Source organism: Capra hircus, chromosome 17 (genome assembly GCF_001704415.2).
Source record: "Capra hircus breed San Clemente chromosome 17, ASM170441v1, whole genome shotgun sequence".
Lineage (NCBI taxonomy): Eukaryota > Metazoa > Chordata > Mammalia > Artiodactyla > Bovidae > Capra > Capra hircus.
This window is the reverse complement of record NC_030824.1, coordinates 63,396,438-63,418,843: the sequence shown is the minus strand read 5'-3', so window position 1 is coordinate 63,418,843 and position 22,406 is coordinate 63,396,438. Positions and strand designations below refer to the sequence as shown.

The 22,406-nt window shown below is 35.9% G+C and overlaps 1 protein-coding gene across 1 annotated transcript in view; it reads left to right on the top strand.

The window, feature by feature from the left end:
- The window catches only part of LRBA (LPS responsive beige-like anchor protein), a 747,979-nt gene that overhangs the window by 644,538 nt on the left and 81,035 nt on the right, over positions 1-22,406 (top strand). Inside the window, exon 48 of the mRNA XM_018061590.1 lies at positions 20,114-20,281. Within this exon, the coding sequence (XP_017917079.1) occupies positions 20,114-20,281 (168 nt within the window). The remainder of the gene's footprint in view (positions 1-20,113; positions 20,282-22,406) is intronic.

The following is a 22,406-nucleotide window of genomic DNA, read 5'->3' as shown; positions in this document are numbered from 1 at the left end:
AGTGAGAGGAGGAGAATTGGGTAATGCAGTAATGTTTTTAGATGTGTACATAAGAAGCTCTTTATAAAATATGTTTTTTAAATTACTTGACATTAGCATGTATAAGCTAAACAGGGTTTGGCTTATAGTATTTTCTTCCTTCAGAACCGGCTTTCCAAGAGCATGATAAAGTGAAGTATAAACATTACGGGAGATGTGAACTTATTTCTAAACATTTCACTGATTTTTAAAAAATAAACAACAGATCATTGTTTCTTTAGAGAGGCTAACATATCCCCCATCATTACATAATGAAAAGTAGATTTTAAATGTTTTTATATATTTGATAGAGTCCAAATGCTTCAGTAATGGTCTGACTTAGATCTTGTTTAAATGTGAACTTTTTTGTTAGGTTATATAACCTCTGTAAGTGCTTTCCAGAATGATACTGTGATATAATATAGTAGATATAACTCAACCTTGCATTTTTTTTAAAAAAGATAGTTTAATGGACAGTTTTGCTTTATAGGTTCTTTTTTTTTTTTTCCATTTTTAGAGATGTATCTGAGGTTTTTAATTTTGTTTGAGTAGTACTGCTGATGGAAACATGTTCTGGAGCTCAGATAATGAATAGTGGGTTTTTCTGAAGGTAGGCCCTGACCTAGGGACATTGTGCTTTCTCTCTCCTTGAGAAGCGAGAAGAAAGAATTGGGATCTTAGAGGAATAGGCAGCACAGAGTACTGTGAACATCTGGAACCTCGCAGATTTGGAGAATGACAACTAACTCCTGAGTCACTGATGTTTGAGCCTGACAGACCACTCACTTAGTTTGTGTTGCTTTAAATCCTTTCAAGTAACACACAGTAGACTTTTAAATAATATATAATATCTATAGTTTGTGCCTTTTTAGTATCACTGATTCTAAAATTATAGAAAATAGCCAAATACAAGGTTAAGTGGGCCTTAGGAAGCATCACTACGAACAGAGCTAGTGGAAGTGATGGAATTCCAGTGGAGCTATTTCAAATCCTAAAAGATGATGCTGTGAAAGTGCTGCACTCAGTATGTCAGCAAATTTGGAAAACTCAGCAGTGGCCACAGGACTGGAAAAGGTCAGTTTTCATTCCAATCCCAAAGAAAGGCAATGCCGAAGAATGCTCAAACTAAGCACAATTGCACTCATCTCACACTCTAGCAAAGTGATGCTCAAAGTTCTCCATGCCAGGCTTCAACAATATGTGAACCGTGAACTTCCAAATGTTCAACCTGGTTTTAGAAAAGGCAGAGGAACCAGAGATCAAATTGCCAACATCCACTGGATCGTTGAAAAAGCAAGAGAGTTCCAGAAAAACATCTATTTCTGTTTTCTTGAGTATGCCAAAGCCTTTGACTGTGTAGATCACAATAAACTGTGGGAAAATCTGAAAAAGGTGGGAATTCCAGACCACCTTACCTGCCTCCTGAGAAAGCTATATGCAGGTCAGGAAGCAACAGTTAGAACTGGACATGGGACAACAGACTGGTTCCAATTAGGAAAAGGAGTACATCAAGCTGTATATTATCACTCTGCTTATTTAACTTATATGCAGAGTACATCCTGTGAAATGCTGGACCAGATGACACACAAGCTGGAATCAAGATTGCCGGGAGAAATATCAATAACCTCAGAAATGCAGATGATACCACCCTTATGGCAGAAAGTGAAGAAGAACTAAAGAGCCTCTTGATGAAAGTGAAAGAGGAGAGTGAAAAAGTTGGCTTAAAGCTCAACATTCAGAAAACTAAAATCATGGCATCCGGCCCCATCACTTCATGGGAAATAGATGGGGAAACAGTGGCAGACCTTATTTTTTGGGGCTCCAAAATCACTGCAATGGTGACTGCAGCCATGATATTAAAAGACACTTACTCCTTGGAAGGAAAGTTATGACCAACCTAGACTGCATATTAAAAAGCAGAGACATTACTTTGCCTACAAAGGTCTGTCTAGTCAAGGCTATGATTTTTCCAGTAGTCTTGTATGAATGTGAGAGTTGGACTATAAAGAAAGCTGAGCACCGAAGAATTGATGCTTTTGAGCTGTGATGTTGAAGAAGATACTTGAGAGTCCCTTGGACAGCAAGGAGATCCAGCCAATCCATCGTAAAGTAAATCAGTCCTGAATATTCATTGGAAGGATTGATGTTGAAGCTGAAACTCCAGTACTTTGGCCACCTGATGTAAAGAACACATTTGAAAAGACCCTGATGCTGGGAAAGATTGAAGGCAGGAGAAGGGGATTACAGAGTATGAGATGTTCGGATGGCATCAATGGCTCAATGGCCATGGGTTTCAGTAGGTCCTGGGAGTTGGTCATGGACAGGGAGGCCTGGCATGCTGCAGTCCATGGTGTCGCAAAGAGTCGGACATGACTGAGTGACTGAACTGAACTGAAGGGTTAAATTGATTATCTTAAATTTGCTTATGTTCCCTTTTTTGATATGAAAGTCATTGTCAGTATTTATAAGTGGAGTAGGAGAAGGCAATGGCACCCCACTCCAGTACTCTTGCCTGGAAAAGCCCATGGACAGAGGAGCCTGGTGGGCTGCAGTCCATGGGGTCGCTAAGAGTTGGACACGACTGAGCGACTTCACTTTCACTTTTCACTTTCATGCATTGGAGAAGGAAATGGCAACCCACTCCAGTGTTCTTGCCTGGAGAATCCCAGGGACGGGGGAGCCTGGTGCGCTGCCGTCTATCGGACACGACTGAAGCGACTTAACAGCAACAGCAGCATTCTCCATAGAAGAAATGTGAAGGAACTAGCTAAAACACTTGAATAGACATTTGCCCCTCTCCTGTGCTGTTTATTCCAATGAGGGGCTAAAAATGGTTTAGGGTATAAGCAAATTACTTCATTTTGATTCTAGATGCTGAGCTCCTAATAGCTTTTAAATTTATACAGTTTTTGTTTAGCTGTCAAAACATTTAATTATATCATGCCCAAAGGTGTAAAGCTGTCAAATAAATCTGAGTTTAGGCATAAACATTCACTAAGTTACATGTGCTACTACACGGGAGTTGTTCTTGGACAGCTTGTGAACGTGTCTAAGGGGGAGGGGCATGTCGAGGAACATTAACTCAGCAGGTACAGAACAACACCGGCCCAATGAATTGATGATTACTTGTAAAACAGCAGGTAGTAATGCCCCAGTCTTTGTAATTCCCCTCTTTGTAAAATAAAGCAGAGGAGAGAGTGTGGATTCTTGGGCTCAATTTGCCCTTTCAGAAAGCTGTATGTTTGTAAAAAATACATGTTCTTTCTTTTCTTGCCTTAACATTCGGGTTTTTTTTTTTTTCTCTTCAAAAGCAAATGTATATATCATTTGTGCTTTCTTTCCTTCTCCCTTACTCCAGGATCTCTTGCTATAGGAAGAATGATCCCAATGCACTTTATGAAGGAAGTATTGACACTGATCACCAGTTATTATGCATTTCAAGTTTGCTGTGTAAAACATATTTCCAGAATTACTGAGTATGAGTAAGAAATAAAGATTGTATATACTTAAAATACACATGGTGATGTAAAGTATTTTTAAAGAAAGGAAAGTTTAAAGTGCTTTAAAGTCATTCTTATCTGATTATTTCATAAATAATCATTTTTTGGTATTTGATGACATTATTTGGAGACAGACCGTTAGCATAAATAGTCATGCAGACTTGACTAACACAAAATTCACTAAGAGGTAGGGGAGTAAAGTAAATTAGTTCTACTTTGAAGCTTTTATTTTCTTCCCCTTTCAAAATGAATGGGAAGGCCCTTGAATGAAAGCTGCTTTTCATTAGTGCTACCAAATACCTACTTGAAAGAGTTGAGTTCTCACTGAACACCCACAGAAGAGAAAGGGAAAGCTTCCTTTCTCTACTGGAGGACCATCAGCTAAATAGCTCTTGGCTTCTCTTTTCCAATCAGGTGGTTTCACATCAGAGTTAATTACTCCAGTCATTTATTCTAATCACCCTCCTCTTATGGCTAGCTGCATTCTGTCATGGGGTGGCATCGTTTGAAGCCAGTTAAGTTTGAAAACCACTGCAGGGTACTTGAGGCTCATTAGTGAGGCCTATCCATGCCTGGCTTTGGATTTGCTCCCTGATTAACTCTGGATCTCTCTGCCTAGCGCCCTCCTCCCGCCAGCCACCAGCCCCCACTCGTCAATGCAATTGCTCCAGAGAGGAATGTTTCAATTAACTCTTGCCTTGCTGTTTGTCTTTTCGCCTGCATATTTAAGGAAAATCTCAATGCTTATATCACTAATACATATTTCATAGATTCTGACCTTATAACTGTATCCTTTGAGTTTAACTGCAATGGTAGACATTCTATAAAGAAGAGTTTTATTTTTGAAAACAAAGGAGGAGAATGGTGGTCTCTCAGAATGAATACATCTGTGTCCTTGATCCAATTCTCCTAACCTAATAAAGGTAATGATTCCAACTCTGGTATTACAGTATTCTAGTGTGTTTTACCAGCTTGTAGCAGTTACCTGTAAAGCTTAAAAGATGTCTCAAAACAGTTTTATGTTTGACCTTATTGTTTATTATTATTTATTATTATTTTATTTATTGTTTATTATTATAGTAGTTTAATTTAAAAGTGATTGCCAAGGTGGCACATTTAAGAGATACTAAAATCACAAAGACAAATAATATTTGTGCTGTACTTTAAAAAAAATTTTAAAGAAAAATGTGTATTCAAGGCCCTGAGTAGTTAGTTTGAGACAGTGTTATTACATGAAAGTATTTAAAACATTTTCTTTTTCTTTTTTGTTTAGTTCTACCAGTTTATTTCTACCAACCCACCACCCTCCACCCTCATGCACACATGCTCAGTCATGTAACCCCATGGACTGCAGCCCGCCAGGCTCCTCTGTCCATGGACTTTTCCAGGCAAGAGTACTGGAGTGGGTTGCCATTTCCTTCTCCAAAAACATTTTCTAAAAATTAACAAAAACATATATTGAATTTGGTTGCTAAAGTGTTTATTTAAATAGGAAATGAGAGAAATTTTCTCCTTTCTCTTTGCACAGTAGTTTGATTTAAAAGAAATCAAATAGCTTTATGTGTCAAAGCAAAATCTGATACACTTTAAAATATGTGAATCCCATTTTGTTTCCTGTTTCTGATGTCCATGGTTGTTCAGAAATTCGCAGAATGAATTCTTACTGTTAATTCTCAAACCAAAATAATTCAACTGCTTCTTTATTAAGAGTCTTTGGACTCGGCAGTTAGCAAACATGTTGGTATTTTGTCTTGTTTAACGGTTGAGTTTTTTAATTTGATTTTTTAAATCTCCTAATATACAGTTAAATTAGTGAAAAGAGACCTAGAATATAATTTATTTAGCTCTATAAATGAGATACAATCTCTGCCTTCCAGGAATTCAGCTACTAGTGAGGAAGGTAGAAAAATAAACTGGAGACTTTTAGTTTTGAAAAGCAAGTGTAAAAATGAAAACCAGTTGAGAGAACAGTAAAATCCGTAAATGAAGCCTTTGGGTTGACATGGCACATCAGATTTGGTGTATACTCAGCAGTACTTAATACTAGTGTTACCAAGACGGTCCTAGATACAGGGCGGCAGAAGAGGCACAGATGTAAAGAGCAGACCTTTGGCCTCTGAGAGGGCAAGGGTGGGCGGTGTGAGAGAGCGGCAGTGCAGCCCGTGCGACCGCACGGGGAAGAGGCGGCCAGCGCAAGTGCAGCGCTCCACACGGGCACCCAACGCCGGCGCCCTGGGGCAGCCCGGAGGGCGGGGCGGCGAGGCAGGCGAAAGGGCGCGGCTCAGGATGAGGGGACACACCACGCGCACCCGTGGCTGATTCATGTTGATGTGCGCAAGAGACATCACAATATTGTAAACTAATTATCCTCCAACTAAATTAATTTAAAAAGTACTAGTGTTACCCAGTGGTATTGGGTGAAACCCATTAAAAATAATTCTTAGTATAAAAGGTTTCATATTTTTAGAATAGTGCAACTTTGGCATATACCATTCTGTTTCAGAATTTTTCGAAAGGATGTGTACTAACATGGCTTCAGGAGTCAGATCTCGGTTCAGGTTGCAACTCTGACATTTACTAGCTGTGTGACATTAGTCTATTTACTTAGCGTTCTTAACCTCGGTTGGTAAAACAGTTTTTAAAATGTGCTTATCTCATAGGGTTACTATGAAGATTAAAGAAAATAATCCATGTAAAACATTTAACATAAAACTGGGCACATTGTAAGCAATCGCTAAATGTTAAGTGCCAGTGTAATTATAATGTTTTTTACTTGGTAGTGAATTTCTTACAAGTTGACCTACAGATGCCTTTTCCTTGCATAATATGTTGGCTTTCTAGAGGCCTTGTCAAGTTTATGAATGACTTCATTTGCTTCCATCTTCCTGACATTGTTCAAGAAAAAAGAAAACGTGAAAGATGATATTGTAATATACACTTCACTTTTCCTTTTTTCCATGTAATCACCCTATAGACAAATCATTTGTAATGGCTAGTAATCACAGAAATTCTTCACATTTTCTAAAACTCTACCAAATTAGCACAGTATCAACTGGATAAAGTTTCTATTGTTAATTTCATGCTTCTTATACAATGCTTTAAGATCATAGTCCCTCAGCATAGATGCTGAATTGTGCTAAATCACAAGAATTTCTTAAATGCCATTCATTCATTCAGCAGACATTTATTAGGGGCCTACTGGGTAATTAGGTCTGTGATCACAAAATTGGAAGAATATGACACCTGCCCTTTGGGGCTGACATTATGAAGATCAAACAGACGTGGCAGTAACTAATTAGAGAAATAGATTAAGTGATGTGTTTATTTATTCATTCAACAAATATTTAGTGAGTGCCTACAACTTATTAGTCTTTGGAATCTAGCAGTGAGAAAGATAGCGTATTGCCTGCCCTTTCACACCGTATTGTTCAGTGAGGGAGATGGATAGTAAATAAGAAACTAAAAAAATGAACATTAACTTGTCATAATAGTCATATAAGAAATAATATAATACTTGTGGTATATACCATAAAGAAGCACAGGCTACGATTAAAGCATTTAATATTTTATTCGTTTGTGTGTATACATTTTTAATATTAATTTTATTGAGATATTACTAATGTATACCATTACTTTCCAGTGTTCAACAAAACGATTCAATATTTGTGTATTATGAAATGATCACCCCAAATCTAGTTAACAGCTGTCACCATACATAGTTATAATTTTTTTTTTTTTAACTCTGCAGCCCAAGGGAAATGCCTTATTTTGCTACCTTGGAAAGGTTGGACAGTGCCTAACCCAAGGAAATTACATTTGATTTTAGTCTTTAAGAATGAGTAGTAGTTCACCAAGGAGGGAGCAGGATGACAGAAAGGGGTTACAGGGATACAAAGCAGTGTGAACAAAGATCGTGATGTTATTACAGTATAGCACGTGCACTATAACTCAGAAGGTAGAGTTCAGTATGTGTGCAAGAGACTGTGAGTGATACCCACAGAGAGATAAGACTGGAGGCAGAGTATATGAGCAATCTGTAATGTCTTGTAAGTCAGATGGACCTTTATCTTTGGGATAGTGGTGCCCACAAGGCCGTTGCCAAACCAGGAGCAGCAGTCTTACCTGAGAACTTGTTAAAAAGGCATATCTTGGGCTCAGCTCCAGAGCTATAGAAACAGAAACTGTGTGGGCAGGAGCCCAGCAATCTGTGTTTTTACAAGTCCTCTAGGTGATCTTAGTGGTTATTCAAGTTGGAGATCTACTGCTTTAGAGAAAGGAGAACCACTAGAAAACTGTAAGGAGAGTAGTGACTTGGTCAGGTTTTAGATTGGAATTGAATGAGGAGAGGGGGATTTTAGAGAGAAAGAGAACAGTTTGGATAGTGTTAGAATAATTGAGCAAAGAAATAATAAAGCATGGAACCGAAGATAGTCACATTAGAAGAAAAAAACAAATTTGAAGATACATTGAAGGCTTATTATCTGAGTAGATAATGTTTTGGAGGGAGAAGAAAAAGCTGTTCAGATGACTGCCCCATTTCTGAATTAGTTAATTAGAGGATAGTTTACATCCATCATCAGAAAAGCAAGCAAGACAGCAAGTTTAAGAGAAGCAATTCTTCATTTTATATATATAACATATATATATTATATATATGTTATATATATAATACATAATATATAATATATAACAACATATAATGTATAATATATGATGTCATATATATATATATATAAATGTTTGCATTACCCGAGGCAGACTTTTTGGACTTGAGGCCCTGGAGATGGTCATGATAGTCAGTTGAGGTAGCTGAAGTCTGGCTCATCTGGTCTGAGTTATATCAAAAACAAGGGCCTGGGACTGAATCATGAGGATAACGAACACTGACGATGTCGACAGATGAGAAAGGCCTTCCATTAAAAAGTGAGAAGGAGAATCAGAAATGTAGAAAGAAAATCTGGAGGGATGTTATCAAGGAAGCTTAGAGAAGATAGAAACCTAAGTACCACAGTGCTCAGAGGTGAAGTGATGAGAGGTGAGTGATGGAGGTGGTAATTTTAGCAAAAACATTTTTGGTGGTGTACCTATAATGGACAGATGAGAGATTAGTGAAAAAGTGAAAGTGAGGTAAGTAAGCAAAAGTAACGCATTTACTTGCTTCTTTCAAGCCATTTACATTGTTGATCTCACATTGCCTGCGTATTCATGGCTACCTAAAAATAATTAAACAAGACTGATCCCGCTTACTAGTACTTATTCCATCAATGATTCAGAAAGAGTCAGACCTAGAGTTTATTGTGATTCAGAGACTCATAGACTGTTACTATAGATGTAACGGGGTTTCTAAGAGTGGGCAAACAGAGGCCAGTGCCATCTGCTACTGAAGTGAGATATTTATGAGGTTCATGAACGCATCCACATTGTCTACTCACTTCATATAACTGATCTTCAGCAAACATTGTGTTTCCTATGCTAAACTGTAGTTTGTGGCTATAAGTTAGTTCTTAAAGTACATCGGTGACACAGCTGAGTAGATGATATGTTAGAATTCTAACTACGAACTTTCAAGGAAGGAGAGTTTGCAGATAACATTGTAACTGGTAATGTGAGCTTTTTACTTTTATTGTTAGAGTATTCATAGTGCCATGTTTTGAATGCTGCCACATTTCTCCAACCGTTTATAAATGGCTGAATAATATACGTTGCAGAATATTACATCTGTTTCACAAGTGAAGATATTATATCTCTGCTGTCATGTCCTAAAATATAGCCATTCTTTGTGGCACTGAGAATTGTAATGACCCCTTCAAAACTGTCTCGAAGGTCATTTTATCCTCCACTGCAGGTGCTTTTTGCTTTGTAAGGTTTATCTTTTTTTAAGTAGGAGAAGCTGTATTTTTTAAGTATTAAATATTGTTAATTCCTGAATTCACCCTTATATAAAAATGCTATAAAAATCTGAATGCAGAGTCAGTACTTGGAACTGAACAAAGCTGTGCTGCCCAGTGTGGTAACCACTAGTCACGTGTGGCTATTGATCACTTGAAATGTGGCTAGTCTAAATTGAGAAGTGCTGAGTGTATAAGATGTATTCCAGATTTCTAAGATTTAATGCAAAATAACTGTATATGGATTATATGTTTAAATGATATTTTTGATTAAATATATAAAATTGAAAATTAATTTTTCCTGTTTTTTAAAATGCAGCTACTAAAACATTTTACACTATGTATCTGGCTTGCATTATATTCCTGCTGGACATCATAGGTATAAAATCTGAAGGTTATTTTGTTGCCTAGAATTTTTTTGGCTCAGACAACTCAGTATTGAACATGGACATATTTTAATACTGAAATACTAGGCAAATTTCTATTATAGTTAACAGATTTACATCCAAGATAGGCTTAGTGTTAAATTCAAATCTGTAGAAGAAAGTTCAAAATATTAATACTAAATTCAAAACTGAATTAATCTTTTACCATGTAAACTGTTACTTCTCCAATATGATCAAGGTCACATTCAAATATGGGTGTCACCCTTCACGTCTCACATTGGTAATCAGTTGGTGGTATAAGTAATAACTTACATCTTAGTTCACTTCAGTTCAGTCGCTCAGTTGTGTCCGACTCTTTGTGACCCCATGAACCGCAGCACGCCAGGCCTCCCTGTCCATCACTAACTACCGGAGTTCAGTCAAACTCAAGTCCATTGAGTGGGTGATGCCATCTAGCCATCTCATCCTCGGTCATCCCCTTCTCCTGCCCTCAATCTTTCCCAGCATCAGGGTCTTTTCAAATGAGTCAGCTCTTTGCATCAGGTGGCCAAAGTATTTGAGTTTCAGCTTCAACATCAGTCCTTCCAATGAACACCCAGGACTGATCTCCTTTAGGATGGACTGGTTGGATCTCCTTGCAGTCCAAGGGACTCTCTAGAGTCTTCTCCAACACCACAGTCCAAAAGCATCACTTCTTTGGTGTTCAGCTTTCTTCACAGTCCAACTCTCACATCCATACGTGACCACTGGAAAAACCATAGCCTTGACTAGACAGACCTCTGTTGGCAAAGTAATGTCTCTGCTTTTTAATATGCTGTCTAGGTTGGTCATGACTTTCCTTCAAAAGAGTAAACATCTTCTAATTTCATGGCTGCAATCATCTGCAGGGATTTTCAAGCCCAGAAAAATTAAGTCAGCCACTCTTTCCCCATCTATTTGGCATGAAGTGACAGGACCAGAATCTATGATCTTAGTTTTCTGAATGTTGAGCTTTAAGCCCACTTTTTCACTCTCCTCTTTCACTTTCATCAAGAGGCTCTTTAGGTCTTCTTCAGTTTCTGCCATAAGGGTGGTTTCATCTGCATATCTGAGGTTATTGATATTTCTCTCGGCAGTCTTGATTCCAGCTTGTGCTTCTTCGAGCCCAGCGTTTCTCATGATGTACTCTGCGTAGAAGTTAAATAAGCAGGGTGACAATACACAGCCTTGATGTACTCCTTTTCCTATTTGGAACCAGTCTGTTGTTCCATGTCCAGTTCTAACTGTTGCTTCCTAACCTGCATACAGGCTTCTCAAGAGGCAGGTCAGTTGGTCTGGTATTCCCATCTCTTTCAGAATTTTCCACAGTTTATTGTGATTTACAAAGTCAAAGGCTTTGGCATAGTCAATAAAGCAGAAGTAGATGTTTTTCTGGAACTCTCCAAAAAATCATTTGAGATCAAATGATCATTTGGCAATTTGATCTCTGGTTCCTCTGCCTTTTCTAAAACCAGCTTGAACATCTGGAAGTTCGCGGTTCACGTATTGCTGAAGCCTGGCTTGGAGAATTTTGAGCATTACTTTACTAGCATGTGAGATGAGTGCAATTGTGCGGTAATTTGAGCATTCTTTGGCATTGCCTTTCTTTGGGATTGGAATAAAAACTGACTTTTTCCAGTCCTGTGGCCACTGCTGAGTTTTCTAAATTTGCTGACATACTGAGTGCAGCCCTTTCACAGCATCATCTTTTAGGATTTGAAATAGCTCCACTGGAATTCCATCACCTCCACTAGCTTTGAACTTACATCTTAAATCTTTGTGAAATCTGTCCCTCTTCTTCACTCCTGCTGCTATCTTCTTGATCGGGGTTCTCAGTATCTCTCATATAAGCTATTAACAATCATCTTGAAAACAGTGAAAGTCAGTTGCTTAGTCATGTTCGACTCTTTACGACCCCATGAACTGTAGCCTGCCAGGCTCCTTTGTCCATCGAATTCTCCAGGCAAGAGTACTGCACTGGGTTGCCATTTCCTTCTCCAGGGGATCTTCCCAACCCAGGTATTGAACCTGGGTTTCCTGCATTGCCGGCAGATTTTTTACCGTTTGAGCCACCAGGGAAGCCCTGTAGTCATCTTAGAGATTACTTTTTACCTCCTTAGTCTCCAGAAGGATATTTCATCTCATTTTCCCTAGAACCTAGGATAGAACAGAACGGATAGTAAAACCTCTATAAGTGAATCTTGTAAAGGTCTGTTGATTGAATGGATGACAGAGCTGCTGATAGTAATCAAAAGTTGCAGAATGAAAAGAGACTTTTACCCTACGTAATGTACATGTATGCAATTGAACACACGAAGTAAGTACAGATGTAATTCTCTGGCTGAACTTGTCAGTCCTTTAAAAAAATATTCAACATTTGCATCCATAGTCTTTAGTTCAAGTTTGTCTTTATTGGATATTCTTGGAAGTGGTGATATAATAAGTGTTTTTATTTTGCCAAGAATTTTGATTTGCCAATATAAGTTTATGGCAGTCAGTCCAGGGAATCGTTGGTGCCATGAAGACAGCTCCTTGTTTTTATCTGAAGTCCCTGTGGGATTAAACTACATCTGGCAATAAGTAGGGATTCTGGTCTGGCCATCTTCAAAGGCAAGAGACTGCTAGTATTTATCAGATCTATGTGGATAAGCAAATGGGAAGGGATTAAATTTTTTTGGTTTTGTTTTCCTTTTAATAAACAACTATAAAATTAAAACCTCCAGCAGTTCCAACAACAAAGTAATACATTTTTCTATGATTGTTGAAGAGGAAATCTATTCTTTTATTTCCTATACTTAGGCAGATAACAAAGAATTTTGGATTTTTTCTTAAATATGGATTTTTATAACTAGTTTATCTTAGAGAACATTACAGCCATTTAGAATACCTCAAATTAATTTCCTAGGAATCCTTTACTAATTCTTTGTAAAGGGTTGAGCATTGAGTACAGTGGTTTAAAACATTTTAACATCGATATGTATTTGAATATCATGATTGGTATTTAGAAGCTTCTGTTGCCATTATCCATGTGGGAAAGTTTATCCAGAATTTCTTTCAGAGGAAACTCTTGAACTAGTCTTAAGGAAGACAGCTACCCCTTCCAAGTGAAGGTGGGCTTACCTCCCATAGAGACTTGTTGTGTCTTTCACGCAGGCATTTGTTTGCTCACATTTTAAAGAGATTATTAGTCCTATGATTCAGTTCAGCTGTTGTTGAAGTATGTGGCTCTGCATTTACTGACAAAATAAAATGGCTGCATTCCAGGTACTTGTCATAGAATGTAATCTAGAATTTACCATCCAGTGCCTTACCTAAGAGAAATACTATTTATGCAGGATTGCCTGAAGACTATGTAGTTTCTCCATTTGTCCATACTTCAGATCTACCCCAGGATTAAGTCAGTCCCTCTGAGAGTCACATACCTGGATTCCATCATATTGCCACGGGAGGAATTTCTTATCTCAGGAATAGAAATAATGTGTTTTTCTAGGCCATCTGGTTTGTTTTTACATTATAGTCACTTTTGACTCTTCTGAGTGTTCTTGTTTCTTTCTTTATGTTGCCTGTTAGAAAGCTTAATGTCAAATACATGGCATACCTCTCACAAGTCTACAGAATTTCATGGCATAGTTTTTATGTACTTCTTACCCTTAGTTTCACATTATTTTATATGGATACCTGTTCATTACTATAAGTGTTGTGAACTGCTTTCTGAACCAGGGCATGCAAAGTGTAAGCAAATGATAAATTAGATGGGTATATCTAGCCTCTAATTTCAGTTGTTCTCTAGCATTCCTTATTAGATTTTTTAAAAAAGCTCCATCTGCCTGAGTGTGTTGCACTATAGCTAGTTTAACATATCTGTACATTGTGAATTCCTAGATTTTAGATTAAGAGTGACCTAAGGTTGAAATGTTAATTAAATGTTTTAATGTTCTGTAGCTCTAAAGAAAATAGTTGGATAAAATGTCAGCGTATAGGACTATTTCAAACATGAGAAAAAAATCATCTCTCTGAAAAGAAGGGTAATTGTACAAGTTTGCCTAATCCTTTTGATCTTGGCGCACAGCAATACAGACTTCAGTTGAGATTAAAACTATGAATTTCAAAGGAAACATGGCCTTCAGTGTATAAAATATATAACAGCTGGTTGACTACTCCATTTAAAACTACACAATAACAATCGTAGACAGAATGATTCTCCTGCCAAAAGATGCACAAGTGCTTGATGGTTATATCAAGATATGATACTAGCTCACTTTTCTTTAGTAATGGTATAAATGTAGCAGCGAGCATGTGTTGTTGGCTGCACAATCTCTCTTTTGCCCAGCAGTTCAAGGGCAGTTTAGAAGTACAGAACTCCTTTAGTGATTTCTCTATCTGCCTTTCAGTACGCACTTCAGTATGTTGTTGACTAAATTTCATTCTTTTTAACTGTCAGATATAATTTTTATTCTTAGCATCCCGCAGTTTTTTCTAGATCCTTAATGCTCTTTTATTTTTCCCCTTGGCATTCATGAATTGTTGTTCTTCATGTCGGAGCTTCATGCATACTGTTTAAGCCCCAGAGTTAAACTTTTCTCTGTAGCTAACATAAAATGTTTTACATTTTTGTTATATATTTACACTAAGGTAAATATCTGAATTCTGAACCATTTTGTAATATATTTGTAATCAATATGGGAGAATGTTAAGCTCATGTTAGATTATAGTTCATCAGATACTTTAGTATTTTCACTGCTGTGTTTCACCTGAACACGTAATCCTTAAATAGGTTAATTACATGCATTTTTTTAAAAAAAGGATTAATGTGAATTTGTCACATCTTGAAAAGTCCCATTTGGAAAGCATATTCACATTCTGAATTTCTGTCTGTCCAGTATGAAAAAAAATGTTGATTTTTCTCTTGACCTTTCTTTCTCACAAAATTTGATGTAACAGCAATTTTTCTTTTCTATTTTTTTTAGTTTATTTCAGAAAAGGAAATTTATAGGTAAATTAAAACTTTGCTGGAGTTCCTTGGATTTTTCATGAATTGAGAGCCAGCATTTAAGGAGTTAATGTATCTTATTAGAGGGACAGGAAATCTGGCAACTATTGCAGAAACTAGACCTAATGGTGCACACAAACAATTTGTCAGTCTTCTTAAATGTGAATAGCTTTCCGCAAAGTGGCTGCTCTTGCTTTGTTTGAACAGGCTAAACTTTTCCTTTTTGGACCTTAAATCTTAGAAGTGAAATGTGATCCACATATTCAATCAAAATCATTTAATTCAAAGCATATTTTGATTGGAACAAAGTTGACATGGAAAGAAACTCTAGAATAAAAAAGTTGAAAGGACTTTATATCATATATTTAGCAGGAAAATTTGAAACAGTTCTAATTAGGCTGAAAAAAACAGCTTTCTTCAATGTAAATTACAAAGGTCATATATCAATGTTAAGGAAACATTACCACTAGTGTTTGAAACCCAGCACATGCAAACATAACAGACTAGTTCATTTTAAATCTGTTTGTGTGTGTGCATGTGCGTGTGTTATAAGAAGGCCTTATTACATGTATTTAAAATGAAAAATACTTCAAAATTCCCAGTTCATAATGTTGTATATTAATATTTTTGCCAATCCAAACATTAACTCCTTTGAAACTTAGTACTATCTACACTCAAATGAATTAAGACTCTTAATTACTTGTACAAAAAGTCACAAAACTAATTCTTATGTTTTAAACTATTAAAATATGATTAAATGCACCTTATAATTAAATGCATATCAAGTCAAGAGAGAGAGTTAGTGATTTTTATTTTATTTGAAACTTACAGCTATGGCATTTTGTATATTGGAACAGAATCAGGCCTTCTCAAAGCCTGGGGTTAGAAATAGTGGGGTAGGGGTACAGAGATGTGTCCCTGGCCTGCAGAAACCTATTTCCTTCTGGTTATATAATTATTTCTATACTTAAATAAAATTTGACCTGCTTATTTGATTTTTATAAAAATTATTTATGCTATAGATACCAGTAGCTTTTATTTAGCTGCTTTTCTAAAATTGCATGATATGAGAAGATTTAGCAAAAGTGTAAGTAAATATTAACATTAATCTGGGAATTACAAGTATGAGAAACACAAATAATATACAATTAAGGTTTCCTGATCATGAGGTAAACAATTATCTGATAATTTCTTTTGTTCATTGAAATTGGTTTTCTTGATTTTACCTAAATTTTGTTAGAAAAAATTTGATTTTTTGAAAATAAAAGGCAATTGCTAGAATATTTCTAAAGCATGAGTAGACTACTAAACATATGATTGCCTTATATTTTAGAATTTTTATTCTCAAATAGCTTAGAATTTCTTTGAAAAACCAAATGATTTCTGCCCAAGTTACTGTATTATTTGACTCCACTATAAGAGACAAGAATAATTTTGTGTAACATTTTTCAGCAATAAATAATTCATTTCCTTAATGGGTTAGTTTCAGGAAAACATAGATTGTGATCTTTCAGTGAGATTTATTGTTAGACACATATTCATATATGTTATAATTATTTCTGACACAGGACTACACAGATGAGTTATTTATGAATAATTTACTATTTTCTTTATAATATTAAGCCTTTAATTTGTTGATGTTCTGCATGTGGACCAAACAAATGAAAGTTACTAATAAGTGTTTGTATTTGACATCTGTATACTGTACTTTTTAGCATATCTCAAGTGTTTTAGACTCTGCTTAATAGATCTCATTAAAAAAACAGATATCAGCCCCAAGACAGTTTGTCAAGACTAATATGAGTCCCCCTGGATTGGACTGACAATTCATGTGAGGCTTCATACAGTAGTCTTTTCCTAGTCTTATTTGAACCTTAACAATTGAACATTAGTTACTGATTTATTTTATAATAACTCAGATGAGCTGAATATTATTGTATTGTGTTGGACATTTCAGTGGATTTTACAGATTTTACTCAGAGCACACATTGGGTGTAAATGATGTCTAGCCTGCTAGGGGAGTGCTAACAGTTGATTGGTTAGGTTTGAGAGCAGCATGGGGAGAATGTTACTATCCCCTAGCTGCAAACCGTATTTAACTCCAGTCTTAATGAGGACTGTCTGTCTTTAAAGGCTTTGAAAAATCTCAGATGTTTAGCATTCCACTGGCATATTTTTATATTTTTTGTGATGCAAAATGTCTATATAAACAAGTATTTATATAAAGAGTATCTTTAAAAAATCCTATGAAAGAGAAATGAAAGAATTTTTAATTTGATGGTTTTGAATCTCAAAAACGGAAGTTATAAAATGTATTCCCAGGGTTTTCCATTTTGAATTATTTGTATTTTTTTACCCTTAATAATTTCCTCCTGCTTGTCCTCACCTCTTCTATCAAGTCTTCAGTAACTGCATTTGTTTATTATCATATACTATTGGTTAGGCAGTTGTCGCTCATTGGTATCAAAAGAATGTTAAAGTCCTGAACTGATTTTGTGCTAAAGTGATTTTTAAACTTTTGGAAATTCCCATATATCCATGGTCGTCGTCTTTGTGTGTCCCCTTTAAAAGCTCTGTTGTAAGAAAGAGCTGAAGACTGCTTTAGCTTTTTAAAATGTGTTTAAAATTTATTCATAAAAGTAACGTGTGTATCAGCCTCTGGAAGAGATTTTGCCAATAATGTGATAAATTACTGGGCAGCCCTTTACGGATTGGCCAGTGTGACAAGGTAAGGGGAGGCCCGAACCGTGACACTCTGGCCATTTCTGCACGCACGTTGGTGACATAATGCGAGCATACTGCCTGTCATTTCAGCATTTTTGCTGAAACATTTTGATGTGGTGTCAGATGTAAAGGTTTAAGCATCTAAATCTAACCAACTTCACCATTTTGAATGTGCGTAAAAAAGTAATCAACATTAGAAAGGCTCACAATTCTGTTTGATAACACATAAAATAAAATTGCCCTAGTTTTTAGAGCTTTAATATTGAGAAAATTTGTACTGCATCATTTGCTGAGCCTTCTGGAATTTTATAGTCTGAAATCACAACACCACCGACACTCAGGAGACTCCTGACTGTTTTATCTTATTAAACAATTTTAAAATCATTAATTTTTAATTAGCTTAGATGCAGGGTTTCTTTTTATCGTTTCAATAGTGTGTATATATGAACTAAACGTTTTTTATTTAAACTACTGGCGAGAGTATTATTTACATAAATAAGTGTAGCTTCTTCCTTACAGTACCTACTGTGAGTTTGCTTCATGGATTCACACATTTTTGTAGACTCAGAGATATTACTTGCTCATCTATTATCGTAGAGATTTTCAGCAGCTTATTAACTCAGATTTTGAACAACAACTAAAAAGGATGTTAGCTCAAAGATATGTACAGGTCCTTCCCTGATTGAAAGTTCTAATTAAGTGAATTGGAGAAAATTAACTGAAATTAGCTGTCAGAAAGTCACATTTAAATGAGTGATGAGCTAGTCTGGCAGTAAACATTTAAATGATATAAATTGCCATTTAAGTGTATGGTTTAATGTTTGTCATGCATTAATGTGACATGAGACTGCAGTGACAATCAAGCAGCTTGCTCTAATTTGAACATATTTAGGGCTTTTGTGTAGAGAGTGCTGCACACAAATTAAGACAATTGCTGTTTTTATGTGTCACTTTAAACATGCACTCCACCCCCACCCCACACTCCCATCAGCTACCCAAGGCTGAAATTAATGAAACAAACGTATCATTTTTTGTGTGCAACTTACATCAGTAGTTCCTGATTTTCAGATTAATTTTAAATCTATGAGCTTAACATAGGAATTTACTGAAAGCTACTACAGTCCCTTGTCTTCTTATGTCAAATAAAACAGGAAGTTTTGTGCTCTCTTAGCTGTTTACTAAATTTGTAAGTATAGTGAGTTTTATAAGAGATGCTTTAAACAGTAACTTTTCCTTTGAAACTGGCTAAATATTTTCAAGGCTTATTTCAGTCCAGGTGTACTTTGAAATATGAGAATTGTCTAGAGTTTTATTTTTACACTCTATGATCTATGATATATTATGAAGCCGTGTTAAATGTTATTAGTTAAAGGAAATATATTATTTGAATGTAACCATAAACAGTTTTTTATTCATGGGCCCTCATTTTAATAAAGCACATATCTACACAAGTGTATACCTGTGAACTTCTGGAACATCTTTTGTCACAAGATTATTTGTATATCTTATTGGTTGTTCGCTAGACAAGTTAGTCAATTGTGTTTTAAAACCACCAGTTTTCTATTCATAATATTGATAACATAGCATTAAGCCACACCAAAAATGCATCCCAGTCATGCACTTATGACTCTGAAAATAAGAATTTCAGTGTGATACATTACCTGATGTAACTTGGTACACTTCAAATTAAACTTCAGAGTTTGAGAGCTCTGTTATTCAAACAACATCATTTATTGATAGACTAGCCCATCATGGTTTTATGTTGGAATAATTTTTAACAACATTAAATAATATACAAGTGAATACTTTTCTTCAAGAAAAAGTCTCTGCTTATGAAAACTCTTTAGCTTTTTAAACTTTATTAAGTTTAGCAAACATTTGTTGGCACCTATGGTGTTTTAGGAACAGTGCTTGTAACTCTGGGAATGTGGTGATGAATTGGAAGTGATCTTGAGCCCAGTATTTCTACTGAAAACTTGATTATGTTCATTCATTATTTATTGGACACTGTTATGTTTATAGCATCAAATATTCAGTCCAATTTGATATTATTACATAGAATAATAATCCAGTAATTACAAGGATCACTCCCAAGATCTAATCTGTTGGTTTAAAATCTCGTTGAAGTAACCAAATGATTTGGTTATTGTTGTTGCGGTGGGCAGCAAAATGTTTTAATTCTAGAAAAACTATAAATATTTCAAGTGAGTAGTCAGTGTTTAATATTTTCACATTTGCTGTTTCAAACCAGCCTTTACATTCTATGACCTCCTTTCTTTGAAACATAAACTGAGTACCTGCCAGGTCCTGAGTTACAAATGTGACCAAGATAGACCCAGTCCTGGTCTTCACAGTGCTTACAGTACACACAGATGAATACTGAAATATAAACAGTCTGTTGTAATTCAGTGTGACAAGTGCTGCAGAGTCTCTAATTATAAAAAAGGAGAACAAATTCTAGTGGAAAATAAGGACTTCAGAAGAACTTGGTTCACAGTTTAGAGTTAAACTCCAGTGCTTATTCTAAATTTCTCTGTATCTTAAAAATAGAATTCAGCATAATAATAAAAACTACATTTTTTTTTTCAGGCCCTGGAGAGTGAATTTGTTTCCTGCCAGCTTCACCAGTGGATTGACCTCATTTTTGGCTATAAACAGCAAGGACCAGAGGCTGTTCGAGCCCTCAATGTATTCTATTACCTGACCTATGAAGGAGCTGTTAATCTGAATTCAATAACTGATCCTGTATTGAGAGAGGTAGGTTACCTGATTGAGTCTAACGTGTATCTCTAGACCAGAAGCTGTTAAATGCCATCTTCCCCACGCTTTCATTTTACTGATGATGAAACTGAAATGGCAGCGCACTCCAGTGTTCTTGCCTGGAGAATCCCAGGGACGGGGGAGCCTGGTGGGCTGCTGTCTCTGGGGTCGCACAGAGTCGGACACGACTGAGGTGACTTAGCAGCAGCAGCTGAAGCAGCACACTGAAACCAGCTGGGTAGAGTAATGTGAGCAGGATAGCCTTTAAGTTAGTGACCTACCTGGGACTTGATGTTTGACTCAGTATAAAACAAGAACTTTTCCAGTTTGACCCCATTAAGGGAACAGTAATCATATTTGTTATTTTTATAACCTTTAAGGCTATTCACTAGTTTAATGAACTAGGAAAATAATTTGTTAAAGAAATAAGATCATAAGCATCAATCTATTTAAATGTGATAAACACATATTTATGTACAAGTACACATATAACCAAATGGAAGTCAAGAATAAAGTCTGCAGCTTTTGTACATCATCATACTTGGTGCTGGACATTATTGAGAATTGTTTTATCCTTGTCATTGATTTTCTTAAGTAAAACTCAAAACAGTTTTGACAAATACAGTATTCACCAAAAAGTCTGTGTATGACCTTAAATTTTTAAAAGTATTTTAATTTAATTATTATTCTTCTAGTTAACATACCTCATATACAAAGATGTATGTATGTTAGTGAAATTGAACAGATAAAACCTTATATGTCTATACAATTTTAGAAGAGAACCAGGGAGTTTTAGAAGAAACCAGGGAGTTTTGATTCATAGGGAAAGTTGTCTATCACCGTAAAGCGAACATCATTTGTAGTAAGTAAGGTTTGTGTTTCACTGGCACTTGATGTATTTCTTTATAATTCTATTTATGACCTTATCATGTTGACAGTATATGAAAGTACATGTTTAAATATATTTGCCAGCATGTATCATCACCTGGTTTATGTGCCAGATAAAGAAGACTGACACACAAACAAGAGCACTGCTCATTTGATGCAGCTTTCTTATATCACATAGGTTGGAATTGCCGTTTTTTAGTTTATTTTTGAACAGGATCAGATGGGCTCTAAAAGACACAATTTTTCAGTTCTTCGAAAATGTTCCTTCTAGGGGACATTTTATTTTATTAGAGCAACAACTGACTGCATAACACAAAATATACACAGAGTTCCGTGTATGCAACTGAGGTTGGAGCAAACGTGCAGTTGTTTACAAAACAGCAAATAATTCATTATTAGAATAGAATTAAAAGTGCCCATTTACTTTCTTTTTTATTGTTTTAACCAAGTTTGAATAGTGGTACTATAAATGTCCATAATTATTTAATACCTGCTTCCGTGTTTTTGTATTCCTTTGTAGTTATTATCCATATTTCTATTTCTGTGACTGGAATCAGTATATATTTGGCTTTGTCGTGTCCTGTTTACTTAACATGCGAGCATATATTATTTTATGTTGCTATAAAATCTGAGTAGTTTTAATTTTGAAATTCCCTTATATTCTGTAGAGTTGCAATGAAAATGTACTTAATACTATTTCTCCCAATGTGAGGGTCCTGTTCCTTTTTTTAAGACTTGTGTGTCCAAGTCAATATAGCTGAACCTTTCCCATGATTCAAGTTTGTGCAAGCTATGAGCAGAAAGGATGGCTCTCTGTAGCTCTGTGATGCTGCTAGTTAAAAGGTGAATCATTCCACCAGCTAGGTGTTTTCTCTATAGATCAGTGTCATTGGCTCTTTGTGTTTATTCTCGATTGACCCACCCTGCTTCTCACACCTCAGTTATTTACCAAAGGAGTTTATCATATACTGTTGGCAGTATAATCTAAAAAAGCAATAGAACTTCCAGTGGAACTTCCTGGGATAATGGAAATGTTCATTGTCTCTATGCTGCCCAATACAATAGCCACTAGTCACATGTGACCATTGTGTGTTTGAAATGTGGCTAGTGTGACTGAGGAACTGAATGTTTCATTGTAGCAAATTTAAATAGCTACATATGGTTAGTGGATATAATATTGAACATGAGACATCTAGAAGACTGTGATGTATCTTTGCTTACCAAATTTTCAAAA